The sequence below is a fragment of the Apteryx mantelli genome, chromosome 19, assembly GCF_036417845.1.
Source record: "Apteryx mantelli isolate bAptMan1 chromosome 19, bAptMan1.hap1, whole genome shotgun sequence".
Lineage (NCBI taxonomy): Eukaryota > Metazoa > Chordata > Aves > Apterygiformes > Apterygidae > Apteryx > Apteryx mantelli.
In genome coordinates this window covers 16,886,526-16,900,332 of record NC_089996.1, presented here as the reverse complement: position 1 = coordinate 16,900,332, position 13,807 = coordinate 16,886,526, and the positions used below count along the sequence as shown (strand labels likewise).

At 49.1% G+C, this 13,807-nt stretch overlaps 1 protein-coding gene across 1 annotated transcript; it reads left to right on the top strand.

Annotated features, from left to right (window-relative positions):
- Positions 1 to 50: 50 nt before the first annotated feature.
- On the top strand, positions 51 to 13,107 carry ENDOV (endonuclease V). Its single transcript, XM_067308423.1, has 9 exons — positions 51 to 131; positions 808 to 979; positions 2,141 to 2,275; positions 2,730 to 2,769; positions 3,115 to 3,227; positions 3,337 to 3,405; positions 4,068 to 4,196; positions 11,524 to 11,600; positions 12,706 to 13,107. Exons 1-9 carry the CDS (start codon positions 88 to 90, stop codon positions 12,734 to 12,736), a joined length of 810 nt encoding a protein of 269 aa, XP_067164524.1. The 5' UTR covers positions 51 to 87; the 3' UTR covers positions 12,737 to 13,107.
- Positions 13,108 to 13,807: the final 700 nt, after the last annotated feature.

The window sequence follows — 13,807 nt, the reverse complement described above, 5'->3', positions numbered from 1 at the left end:
GGGGCGCGGAACGGCCTCCCGCCGCTCGCGTTCCCGGGGGGGGGGGGGGGAGGCGGCGCGGCGGCGGCGGCTTCCGGCAGCGGCGCCATGTCGGGGCCGCCGGCGGGAGACACCCTGCGCCGCTGGGAACGGTAACGGCGGCGCGGGGCGCGCCGTGCGCATGCGCGGGAAGGGCGGGGGGGCGAGGGGGGCGCGGTAGCCATGGCAGCGGCGCGGCCCCGCTGCCGTGGGTCGTGTATGGCCGGCGGGACTTCTTACCCCCCCCCCCGGTCCTCGGTACCGGGCCAGGCCCGGGGGGATTCTCCTCCCTTCCTCGGCACCGGACCACACTGGCAAGACTCTTCCCTTCCTGCCTGGTACCGGGCCAGGCCCAAGGGAGGCCCTCCTTCCTCCGCGGTCCCGGGCCGGGCCTGGCGGATCCCTCTCCTTCCCCGGTACCGTGCGGCCTGTGTTTGCCTGCAGCCCTCCCAAGCGGGCTCCTGTTCACCTGCAGCCTCCTGCAAATCCAGGGGCGCCGCGTCTCCCTGGCTCCCGTTTTCGGAGAAGGCCGAGGGTCCCCGCGACTTAACGAGGCCGCCTGAAAAGAGGCGCCTGGTGCTCTGCCCCCGTGGTTGGGGCCCGCGGGCTCTGTGCGTGTGTGTGTGTCGCGCGCCCGCGGGGCACAGCTTGGCCCCGGGCTCGTGCAGAAGCGGGGCCGTGGTCTTGCTGAGAGGCCGGCGGGCGATGCCCTGCCTGCTCGCAGCGCGAGGCGAGGGGCTGAGAAGGAAGGGGCCCTCTTTTAACTACGGCAGTATCGTCTTTCGCTAGAGAGCAGGCCCGGTTAAAGGCCGGCGTGATTGAGGAGGATACCGAGGAGTGGCAGAAAGATTCAAGTTTTGCAGGACTGGAGAGAGTAGGAGGCGTGGACTTATCTTACGTCAAGGGAGATGACACGAATGCCTGCGCTTCCCTTGTGGTTCTCAGCTACCCAGATCTTGAGGTAATGGCAAGTGAACACTTTCACTCCTTAGGGTTGTGTGAGTTTTTTATAGAAAACTTTTGCTCAAAGGCTATTACCTACTTTATCTCTGCATCATAGGACATCAGTAAGTTATCACCTGTACATTCAACAAAACTTTCAACCATGTGTTCTGCAGGGAAGATAAATAGAGGAAAGAACAAGTGTAAGGATCTAGACAACTGCTCCTAATCGCAAGAGGTTCTTAGGAATTACAGGGAAGTTATAGGATATTGAAGAGTAGCTTCAGTATGTGTTAAAGTCAGTCAGGAGTAAATCAGAAAATGCAGTGATGAGATGTTGCCTGTGGACAGGCCCAAAAGACTTAAAATTATTAGATAAATATTGGAAATAATCAATTTCAGGTACTACCCAGAAAGAGACACAAAGGATTATTGTTAACGCTTATCAAGAGAGGAAATTAAAGCATTTGTAGCACTCATAAACAGCTGATGTCCTATTCGTGAGGTTTAGCTGGTAATCAACTAATAAGATGTAACTTACGCCTCTTCAAATCTGCCACGACTCCCACATCCCACAGTCTTTTAACTTGAAGTAATAAAGATATTTGATCCCTTTTCCAGTTTTCAAGCTGATATAAAAATTGTCATTAACTATAAAACCTATCACAAACAGGGAAACAGTTTGATATCAACCACTGGAATTTTTAAGAACTGACTTTCAGATCCTGCCCTGATTCTTGATTTGTCCTACATGGACATTTTTTGGCTAATATCCTGTCTCTCAGGCTTTCTTTTAGGATCCTCTCACCTGTTCCTACACAGAGGCAGATGTGCTTTGATAATGCTCTGACTGTGTGAACTTTGAGATCCCCCACTGTGTAGCTGGATAGCTGCCCTGACTTTTTTCAAGGACTTCACTCTTAAGCGGGGCATGGTAGGACACATCCAGCCCTTTTCTGTCAACAGCCTGGTATTCACCCCTTTCTCTAACTTAGAGATAGACTGACACAACCCAGTGTTATAAGTTTTATGGGAGAGATGCAAAAGCGGTAGAGTACTTTTACAAAGATGAGAGTGTAAGGGACGTAAATACCAGAGAGATGCATCTGCAATTAAGATGCATCTGAACTAAGTAAGTGCTGGAGATCATTTTCTCTGTACTCTGCTCCTGTGGTCCTAGGTGCTGTACGAGGATTGCCAGATGGTTGCTGTGACAGCCCCGTACATAGCAGGATTCTTAGCCTTCCGAGAGGTCCCTTTCCTGGTGGAAGCAATTCAGAGACTTCAGCAGAAAGAGCCCAAGCTCAAACCTCAGGTGTGGCATGTTTCTTTATCCCAACCAGAGATGTCACGAAGGTTTAGAGTGCTGCTGAAAGATGACCCTCCCTCTGCTGAGGCTGCACCATCTAGCTGCTCTCCACTGGCAGGGCAGAAAGCTCAGTGTCGAAGTTGTACTGAAGCAGCTATTGCACTGTCTTTAGGGACCGGGAATGCTGATCCAAGACCAGCCAAGCATCCCTTGGCCGTGAAAGTCCCATTCTGCATATAGCACCAATGACAAGCACTGCCAGTAACTAAGAGCTCATGCTACTGGGGCACTGGTTATTTAAAGTCAAACGTAAAAGAGAGCACACTGAGTGGAGACCCTTATACAGAGAAGTCAAAGGCTTGAAACATGGACCTCTCCTTCCTCATAGGGCCAGCATCACTGTTTGCTCATTGGAGTGTCTCTCGGCACAGAAAATAACTCTTTTTTTTGGCCTTTCCAGGTGCTGCTTGTAGATGGGAATGGCCTGCTCCATCACAGAGGTAGGACTTCACTGGAGAGCCCTGCTCTTCTGCGATCCCACGCTGTCACTTGAGATTCCTATTCTTGGGTGTCCTGCATCACATTAGAGAGCTTACTAAGTTCCAAAGATAAGCATGGAGGAAGGATGCTCAGTACTGAAGGGTTAATAACCTGAATTTTTGCCTGTTCCTCAAAGGTACTCATCAGGTTCTCTTGCAAATTCCTGATTCCTCAAAGGTGGCAATTTTTCTGTCCAGGAAACAGTTCCTCTTTATTGCAGGGCTGACTCATATGGCCCTGGCATTGATGCTGTAGCATTTTCAGAGGAACATGCAAATATTGCTTTTGTGCCTCCTTGTTGGCAGGATTTGGTGTGGCCTGCCACTTGGGGGTCCTGACAGATCTACCGTGCATTGGAGTGGCCAAGAACCTCTTGCAAGTGGATGGCTTGGCCAGGGATGAGCTGCACAGAGAGCAGGTTAGGCCAGACTGAGAATTCTTTCCACTCTTTAATATCCAAAGAGAATTGGGACAGCCACATAAAAGTACTTTCTAACCAGCTAACCTTCTGTGCTTTTATGCTCTAGATTCGTTCCCTGCAGATGGAAGGAGATGCGTGTCCCCTGACTGGCACTTCGGGGAAAGTCCTGGGCATGGTAAGCTGGGGGAGTTCCCTATCCACTTGGCCATCAATGAGTCTTCCAGCTTCATGTAACTGGAAGCATTGAAAAATGTTGTCTTTGTAGTAGGACTGTCTCAGTGACATCAGTTCAGAAAGACAAGGTCTCAGCAGGCTACCGGTAGCACTGATTTTCTCTTTCTGTCAGCTCAGGCATTCTGAGAAATTCCTAGAAAGGGGTGGCAATTCAGGTGTTAGGTATATTCATGTACATGGCTACGGCACGTGAGATGCCATGCCCCAGTAGCCATGAACTGCAGCCAAGGAAAGGTGCCAGTTCTGTAGCAGTTTCCCAGGATGCAAAATGGGAGCATATGTCTCAGAACAGTGCTGCACAAGAAGCGAGCAGATTTAAGAAATGTCCTTCCCCGGTGATATTTCAGCACAGTCTGCATTAGCAGATCTGCACACTACTTCCCAGAGCAGCGTGAAGCATTTGGGGAAGAGTCGCAGGGGTCCAAAAGGACAGACAGTCCCTGTGAGGAGATACTGGGAAGCAGAGGGTCAAGAAAGCTGGGACATACCAGATGCAGACCCATTCTGAAAGCGGGTTGGCTGGCTTATAATTCATCTGTCACTCTGTATTTGTTCAAAATAAGCCCCTTAAGTATTTGATCTTTCTGGTTTGTGAATGCACAGGTCCTGCGTAGCTACAACAACAGCTCTAAGCCCCTTTATATCTCTGTGGGCCATAGGGTGTGCCTGGAGACAGCCGTGCATCTAGTTAAGTCCTGCTGCAGGTACCGGATCCCGGAGCCCATCCGACAGGTACAAAAGCAGGGGGAACTGAGGAAGGAGAATGCAGGCCTGAAGTAGGGAAGCAGGCAAATAGGCAGTGGAGGGGGCATGACAGCCGTGGATACCAAGTCTGTGAGGATGTGTCAGGGCCTCAGCTGGCCATACTTCTGCAAGTGTAGCTATCCAGCTTCCTGGCCTGTTCTCTCCAGCCTGCCCTGTTGTTATTTATGTGGTAAAGCTCAAACTGATCCTTCCTTGCTCTTTGCTTCTCCCTCTGACGCAGTGCCCAGAAGCATACACAGCCCTCACTGCAGACCCAGCCTGACTGATTTCTCGGTTCCTCTCTGCGGGCAGCTTCTGTTATGCTGATGTTTATAATACAGAGGAGCTGGAAATGCAGTTTTCCTGGGCGCTGTGCGCCTAGCACAGACTGCAGTGCTGCTCCTCTGGGCTTTTCTTTGCTACTGCACTCCGCAAGGAGCTGCGGGCTCTGGGGCTACAGGCAGCCAGTAGGTGACAGCACTGGATTGCGTTCAGTGAACCGCAGCTGCCACCAGGGCTCTGCTTCAGACTAATTAAATCACAGCAGGGCTTGAGAAAAGGATCTGGAGAGTGTAAAGCCTCCGGGACTTCTAGCCTGACAAGTGCTTCCCTTCTCTCAGGGTCACCCTGCCATTATCAACTCAGGTGGGCCTGACCCACTGCGTGTTCAGACTAGGGCCTGTTCAGATGTCTCTGTTTGTAGTGTTGCCCTGGAACACGGAGTTCGCATTGCTACACCTCGGTGCTTGTCAGGTGTCTGGCCACCCTTGCTCTGCAGCTCCTCAGAGCAGCACTAAGAAGATCCTGCTGAAGGCTGTTACACAGTCTCCACAAACAGGAACTTCTCTTTGGTACTGCAGTGTTTTTTGAAAACAGAATATTGAGTCTGTAGTTATAAAGCAGACAAAAATCTAACATCTTAGAGAAAAACAATCCTTGGAATGTCCATATCAGAAAGTAGATTTTCTGATCTCATAAACCACTACCTGCCAGGCTTGAGCAGGCTGATAGATCTTCTTATGTAATCTCTTCCAGCAAGGGACAGATGCCTCAGCAGAGCTCTAAGCTAGCTCTGCAGTTTGGCATGTTTAGAGGAAAGGGGAAAAACATTCCTTTGGAAACAAAAAGGTGTCTTGCAGCTTTCCATTACCTTCATTTTATTTCCAGCTCACTACAGCAGTTATCTATGATCTAAGATTCTTCCAATCCTCTAGCTACAACCCTTATCTAAAGCGATGGGTAGGCCACTTTCCTTACAGAGAGATTTGAGATCCAGAAAAGAGTGCGTTTAATGTAGAGATAGAGGAATGGCGTGGGATAAGGACACTTAAACCTTTTCATAGGATAGATTCACCTAATCGGAAAATAGATCTGCTAAAATGTAGGCACTCATGCCAATTCAGAACAGGCTTCTCCCCATCACGCTTCCTCTGTGTGGTAACTATGATAAGTGCTTTCATGAAACAGTTAAAAAAATTTCCAAAACCAATTTTTTTTTTTACTTTTTTGGGTGCAACATAATGGGAGCGTGTGGCATTTTGCAAGTAGCCCTATAGAATCCATCACTGTTCCACAGACTGCAGTGTAGAATTTATGGACCTAAGGGAATCAAAGGAGGAATTGGATGAAAATGAACAAAAGGTGAGATCTGTCAGATCTTGACATGGTGCAGTGCTGGAAGCCTCAGATCTTGGGCACCTGAAACTGGAATTAGGAAGTAGAATGCTGCAGTGGGTCCTGTCCTGGGTGACTTGGCCTCTTTGCTATGGCATGTCCCTGGGTCAGGTTGGCAGACCTGATGGGTGATGTGCTCACGGCTTTCCCAGTGTCCAGTGAAAGACTTCTACTTACTTTGAAAGTTCTGGTATACTGCTCCAAAGAGAGCTCAGCTGCTGATACCTCCTTCAGGTTGTGATTATGGCTTATATAAAGGCAATACTATGCTGCAGGATATTTAGTGCTGTGCAGCTGTTGTGGGAACTTAAACCTTCTGCTTTCCTAGAGGAATGGCTGGCCAGTCTGTATAGGGCATGCTGTGCTTCCTGGGCATGAAACAGTATCTAGGCAGTGGTCAGAAGTGATTTGATTTGACCCATGATATATATGGTCATGCTGCCAAAGGAACTGTGACTTGGAGGCAGGTGGGAGAAGTGATCTTTCAGAGAAAGCAGAGGGAAGTTCATTATTAGTTACAGTAAGTATTTACTTCCTATATAAGCCTTATTCCATGTGAAACTGCAAGGCTTAGGTAGGAGAATTTTGCTTGCAGAGGGGTGGTCTTCCCACTCAGCCAACTTGTCAGATTTTGAGGATCCTCTGCAGAGATTTGGTCTTTTAGAACTACCCAGACAGAGGGATTGAGGTAGGCAAGAGCTGTCATCCCAGCCTCATAAGCAAAACATTCAAACTGGAACAAAACCAAGCCCTTCTGAGAGCAGCTGCCCTTACTTCTGGCAGAAGTCAGAACCTGGCTCCATTGTTTGCCCATGCTCTAAGCCTACTCAGACCCAGGATTCCCATGTACAGCGTGAGTAACAGAAGCTTTTAACACTCTCCAGCTGACAAGGATTGCAGTGGGACTGATTCTTCTATTTCTGCTGTTTCAACTTCCTGGTTGGCTGCACACCAGGCTCCTGCTCACTTGATACTCTTAGCTCCAGCTGGCATCTTGCCCAGCTGGTTCCTGCTGGCTCAGGATGTTGCTGTTGGGGCAGTCTGATGTCGCTCTAGCCCACCAAGAAGGACAGAAGTAGGCCTGCCCAGAACTGTGAATTTCTGCAGGTCACTTTACATGAAGTATTAAACGCTTATCCAGCCGAGAACTGAAAAACAAGCCATCATCTCTACCCTGTGTGTAAATAGCTCATGCTGCCAGCAGGGAAATCAGTAGCTGATGTCCTGAAACTCTTAAGGCCTTGAGATGTAGCCCCCCACTACAAGCTTGCTATGTATACAGGGTTGACCAGTGCCCCCTCATAAAATAGGCAAAGCAACAATTCCAGACCCTAATGTCAGCACTAGTCCCCTCTGAAAATAGAAGCAATCTGTGAGGATTATTACGGGACAGTTATCCATCTTATTGATTAGCCTCTTGGTTAATACGCTGGGTTAAGCTGTCTCTCAGCACTGTGTTAGGAGTGAGGACTGGCCAGTAACTTGCCACCTAATCAAGCATTAGCTTATGTTATCAGCAGAACTTGGATTGGGATTTTTCTTCCCTAGAAAAATAGTTTGTAGATCTGACCCTTGCTACCTTGGTCTCCCAGTAGGGACTTTATTGAACAACCTCTTTCCCTTGTTATAAAATACATCACGTAATCTCTTATCCTGAAGAGTGATCAAAGTTATTTGTCAGTTCAGTTATGAAACTGTCCAATTATAGAGAGAAGGGAAAAAAATCTCCCAAACAAACCACCCCTTATGTAAGTATTTTTCATTCTCTAGCTTGCAGAATTATTAAGCAGTTATGGAGCTGCATTTCCAGCAGTGAGCAGACAGAGCCTCCACCTGAGAGGCCTGACTGGAAGCTGGCAGGGACGGAAAGAAGATGGTGGGGAGCTTGTTGAGGTAGGGGGGAGACTCTTCAGAAGCAGAATAATGGTGAGAGTTGCAAATGCTTCAAGGACAGCCACCAGGGATGTATTAACCTGCTTTACTAAAGCACAGGAGCTTTTCTGAAATGTCGCCCTGTAGCAGTGTTTTTGAGAAAGGAAGTTTCTGGGAAAGAAAAACTTTGAGAGAATGTAAAGAACTGCCAGTGCTGGAAGTTAGCCTAGAGACCAGGATCTGTGTGTTTGTGAAAGCATCCAAGAGTCATAGGCTAATATGGTACAGCACTGGAAAGCGGACCAATAACACTTCTGGGGAACAAGAATATCAAATAAGAGTCCAGCAACACTTTCTGTAGCTCTGGGGATTTCTGTTGGTGTTCTCCTAGTCCAGTTCTGACCACATGCTATCCTGTATTGCTGGAGACTGAACACTCAGGCCTGAGCTTAATTGAAGCTCCTGGGCCCATGGGTAGAGGGTGCAGGTGGAGGCCTCAGGAGAGGCTGGTCAGGGCCATTAAGACCTATTTGTGCATTTAAGGCCCTGATAGGCCTTCGTCGGGGGGGGGGGGGGGGGGGGCAGCAATTCTCTACTCGTATAAAGTTAGGAACAAGGTAGTAATTCCCTGTTTGCTTGCCCTGACTCAGAAGGGCTCATATCACAGGAGAGCAAATCAGAAGAGGAAGGGAAGACCTGGACACTTTCATGAAGAGGGATTTGATGAAGTCTAGCAATGGCTCTGAGCTCAATTTGAAGCAAGAGGAGGGCAGTAAACCATGAATGTGGTTAAATCTCAGCCTTAATCTTTTTGATTTTTGGCCCTAGCAGGGATTCCACTGGAAAGCAAAGCCCAGGGTCCTTAGCACTGATACGGCCTGGCATGTAAGCATGCTTCTGTTGTTTTGCTTGGCAGCCTTGCTCTTGTACTCATACATAGGACAATGTGAAAGGTATGTCTTTCAGTCATTTGCCTTGCAAGTGCTGCCAAGAAGGGATAGAGCCAAGGATGTGCTTGTGTCTTGTCTCCGTTTGCTTTTATTGGATGTTTTTACCTGCTTTAGCTGCATAATTACCATCACACAGCCAGCCTGCAAGGCACATAGGCAGGATGAGCCAAGCTCTTGCCTAGGGGAAAGGATATGCAGCAGACTAGTGGTGGGCTTCTCCATCTGTTGCTGCATCATGCAACTGCTGGAACAGAAGTAAAGGGATGGGTACAGGGATGGGTCCAAGAATGGGCAATACCAGCTTCTCTCTTTTCATCTCATATCATCTTGAGAACTGTCCTGTTTGCTGGATCCCCATCTTCCCAAGCTCTTCACAGCCCTCTCCATAGCCTTGTTGCCCCTCCTAATTTACAGTCTTCAGTGGAGGGGAGAATCCTGTTTCTCAGCTGAGTAGCCATCACCAAAGCTAATTGTTTGGGAACATCAGTATCATAGCTGTAACAACCATGGATGATCTCAGAGTGCTCTGAGCATGGAGGCTGCAGCCTGCACCTGATTGCGGCACCAGTGGGAGTCCCAGTTAGCCTAGTTCTTGAATACTGCTCCTATTTTGCTGACTGTACAGTGAAGGCTATCACAGCAGAGTCTGTAGGGCACTTTTTCTTCTCAGTCATTTCTGTCACTCCTCAGTCCTCCCTGCTTCAGGGCAGCTAAGCTTCACTGTGGTCTGTAAATGTGATGAGTATTTCCTTGGTCTGCCAGAGCAGGTGAAGTTCTTGGGCTGGTAGCAACTTCACCTGCAAGTCCAGAGGTGGGCAGCGGCATCTCATCCCTTGCCTCATTCTCTGGCTTTCTTTGCCATGTTGATGGGTCTCCCCAGGCATATCCCTCTCAAAGGAGTTGTTAGCTAATCCAGTAGGAATGAGACGCTGAGTCTCAGCACACTGCCTCATGCACAGGTGCCAGTGTCTCTAAACCAGAATTGCTTCTGGCACCAGTGAGCCCTTGTAGCACATTTTCAGGAAGAAGCCCACAATTAGCTGCATTTCTCTTCAGTTTGGAGGTACATTGTTGATGGGATCAGTCTGTGTGAAGCTTGCTCAAGTGCTGTCGAGGTCCGAACCCTCTTGGCCAGAACTGGACAAACATTTAAGAGTGGTTACAGCTGATTCATGCAGTGGAGCAACTAGGAACACCAAGATGCAGTGTCTGCGTAATGAGCTCTGTCACCCCTTTGAGAGGCTTCCAGCAGCAGATTGACTGTTACCAGGGTGACTGACTCACATTGGAGCAGTCCTCCCACCGGGAATGGCAGGTAGGGAGCAAGCTCTAGCACAAGCAGGGTTCAGGGTCTAGAGATGGCAAATGCTGCAGCTCTGCAGCATTCTGCTGCCCCAGGACAAATCAATAAAATGCTCCAATATTTCCCCACCTTTTGAGGAGGGATCTATGAGCCGCTGCCTGGTGTTAAATTGCCTTGCAACACTGCAGAGGTCTGCTCTCACATCCATACGGTTATGGCACTCCAACAACTTTCTGGGGGCTAGGGGACATCCTTTTGTACACTGGTGTAAGCTGAAGGTCTTTGCTTTACCACTCTTAAAAGCTCTCTGGGACATCTCAGCAGAAACCTCCTCCACTCATCCCTGACTCCATGTGATCCATTTATGGAGTGTCGAGGGTGGTTGAGCAGTTCCTGTTGGTTTGGTGGGAGGACTGATTTACTTTGGGGGATATTTCCTCTCCTCAAGGTTCTAACAAGTCTGTTCCATCTCTCTTGTTACTCATCAGACAGTGGGCTTGGACTCCAGGTCCTGAGCAATTGCTGGAAAAGGCCCATGGAGGGGCCTGGCTACTCATTACACTTTCCCAGATTGCACTTGGGGGTGCCTGCATGCGCAAGAAGTCATCTGGGTCAATTCAAAAGACGGAGGCACTAGACCTTTCTCAGACTTCCAGCTCTTCTCCAGCCTGGCTCTACTGCCAGGTTTCATGAAATGGGGGGGGGTTGCAGCTCTGGCTGAGAAACAAAGCACAATGGCAAAGCAGTCCATCACCTCAGCAGTTCTCGCTTTGCCACTGGCCACCTCTTCTTGCTTAGCCTCTGGAAGTCCTTGCTGGCCTGTCACATCCCTGAACCATTTGGAGGTCGTCTTAGGAGCTGTTCAGTGTAGGTGCAAGGTAAGAGAGGCTGTTGTAGTTCTCAGCCTGGCAAGGATTCCAGCTGGGTCAGTGTTTGCTGTGAAAAGACTCGCCAAATTGCAATGTGTGCTGGAAGTCTGTGTTAATTCATCCTTCAGGTATTGTAGAGACCTTTGGAGAAGGCTGGCTGCACTCATCTGAGCTGCTACAAGGATTTGCTGAATAAGCCCAGTCTGCTTCCTAGTCTGGCTGTTCATCCTGCAGTACTTGGGGGAAGCCAAGGCTGAGCGAGCCTGCAGCGCTGCTTGGCACGAACTGTCTGTGCCCACTGTCTCCTCTGTGCTCAGCATCAGCTCCTTGTTCCTATGAAAAGTGAAGGGGCAGACAGCCAGGATTCAGAGGACATCATTTCTGCTTCTGAAATGAGCCCTCATCAGGGCTGTTTAGTCCAGGACCCTTTATTTCTTCATTTTAAGTCTTCGGTCTCCTGACCAGCTTGCAGTGGGACACAGAGACCAAACAAGAAAAGAAACACAGGTTTCTCTTTGCAAGGCAGTTGTACTAGGGCTATTTGTGATGTACCGGCTTGGGGGTGTGCGGGGGCTTACTAAGATAACTAAGGGGACACCAAGCAGGCTGATCAGTCCCTTGTCATCTGTCTTCCTCCTTAATTCCAGGCTGATATTAGATCGAGGGAGTATATTCGGAAGCAGCCGAGTTCACCGCTGGAGGTCATATCTTCTGGACCAAAGAGGTAGGTGTGTGGGCAGCTCAAGCAAATGCCTGTCCACAGGGGATCTGCTCATGTAATGATCTTCAGTAATGGCATTAAAGGGACAGCCAGGGTAACAAGGTGAGCTCAAGTGACATCGGGGCACATGGTGCCCCCCTGAAGGGTGATTTCTGGTGGTTGTAGCCATGCCACTTTACGTTTCTTCCAAAGAGCACAGTATCCTAGGCTGGGGAAGGTCACTGGGGATTTGGACTGTTTCCGGTCCCTGTGATAAGCAAAGCACTAAAGCCCACAGGTGTGACGTAAGGGTGAACAGAAATATCCTGCAAGGAGTTGTTTTCTGTCCACAGAAAACAAGGAGAGGGTCAAACTACCCCACTCTTACATAATGTGGGATAACAACTGCTCTGTTACACCAGTGTAAATCCATAACAAGTCCACAGCCGCAGAGGAGTTACTTGTGTCATGGTTACACTGCCTTTCCAGCATGATTCATGGCAGTTCATTGTTGGGTTCTGTCAGACCCCCAAAGATACCATGTTGTACAGATACCAAATACAACTGCCTAAAGAGCTGTCGTGGACAAAGTGTCAAGACTCAAAGCCCAGTCAGCTCTGAGGGTCATACTGGACCAGAAAGTGAAAAGTGAAGGTTGCTCATGGCAGTAATGAGGGATTACTTATGCTGAGTAGAGGCAGCTCTTATGGATTCCTTAGGACACGCGGACAATGCAACTTAATGTGCTCTGCTCACCTCCTCTATTTGAATCATGCAGCCACAAGCAAAAGATCAGGCTTTTCTTACTCTTGGAGTGACTTGTACAGCTGCACAGTCCAGCCAGTCTATGGGGGTAGCACTGTGCAATGCCAGGCTGGGTGCCTTCCATTTGTGCTAGTGCTTCATCCTGACCTCTGACACCTTCTAGCTATTGCAGATGCTAAAGCTCACACAAAGGCTGGCTGGTTTGGAGGCTGGGAATTGAACAGAAACATGAAACTCATTCCATTTACAACTATATTTCCCAAAACCTATGTATCCTAGCCCCTTGTTCCCTGGGTGACAGTTATTTGGTCTTTTTGGCTTCTGCTTTTTTAAGTCTATCATCCTTCCTTGTTCTTTTTCCTAGGCAAGAAAAGGAGACTGAGCCCGATCACTAATCTGATGCCAGAAGAAACCGCAGGGCCCCTGTACACGGAATCCTCTCCTCCACCAAGCACGTGGGTCTGTAAAGTGCAACAGCCAAGTGCCGTGCCTGGGAAGCCCACTCCTGAGCAGTGCAGGGCCACGTCAGTCAGGACGATGCCAGCCACTATGTGGGGTTCTGGTGGGCAGGCAAACCAGCCTCTGTTCAAGGGTAATGTCTAGAGCCTATTTGTATGGTTGATTTTTAAACAAGCACTGTAAAAGCATGTCTTGTAAATTTGCTACAACTTAAGTATTTGGGCAATTGCAGGAAGTGATTTATGAAAAGAGCCTGGGGCACTTAACATGGTTATAAACCTTTGGCTCCCACCCTCTGTGACACAGAGCCTTCTCTTGTCATTTTTGGAATTTCTTCCACCCAGTCCCTTCAGCCTGTGCTCTCACGCTCACTTTACACATCTCCAGGGAACAGAAGCCCAGTATGTAGCTCCGGCTGGTCCTGACAGACGGGCAGAGGACTCTGTGTTTCAGGTGGGCGTGTGATTCACGAGGGAGGGGACGGAGCCAACAGTCTGCTGCATATTTTGGAAGAGGCTTGGTTGTCTGAGCTCCAGTACCTGAGTAGCTTTCTGTCTATTTGGTGTCAATGGGTTCTACCTGCCTGCTGCCTTTGTGCCATGCAGCAGCTACCAGACCTTAGTGGCTGTATGTAAGTCATCATTTGTGCTGGGCACATGGTGCCCCGGTGTTGCTGGTCTTGGTGGGAACTTACTCTGGATTGCTGCTGAAGCAAAATTCACGTACAAGGGCATTATGATGCATAGATTTGCTTGGTATATTGTTATTGTGACCCTTTCTGCCGTGACTGAACTAGAGGGGTCACAATGCAGATCAGCTCTTCCTGAGGAAAAGGTCAGGGGAAAGGAAAATTTCCCATCAAGGGGAATGGGGAGGGAGCGCCTCACTCATACACCATCAGTCAAGATGGACAGATCCCCAGCCTGACGTTTTGCAGTCTGAGTGGACTGTGAGCACTGGTGTCAGGTCAGTAGGGAAGCTCTCTGGGACTAGCATGTTTGGATCAA

Coding starts and splice junctions, on each gene's coding strand:
- ENDOV (XM_067308423.1), top strand. CDS start 88: ATGTCGGGGCCGCCGGCGGGAGACACCCTGCGCCGCTGGGAACG. Junction 2,276..2,729: donor AGCCCAAGCTCAAACCTCAG/GTGTGGCATGTT, acceptor TGGCCTTTCCAG/GTGCTGCTTGTAGATGGGAA. Junction 11,601..12,705: donor ATATCTTCTGGACCAAAGAG/GTAGGTGTGTGG, acceptor TCTTTTTCCTAG/GCAAGAAAAGGAGACTGAGC.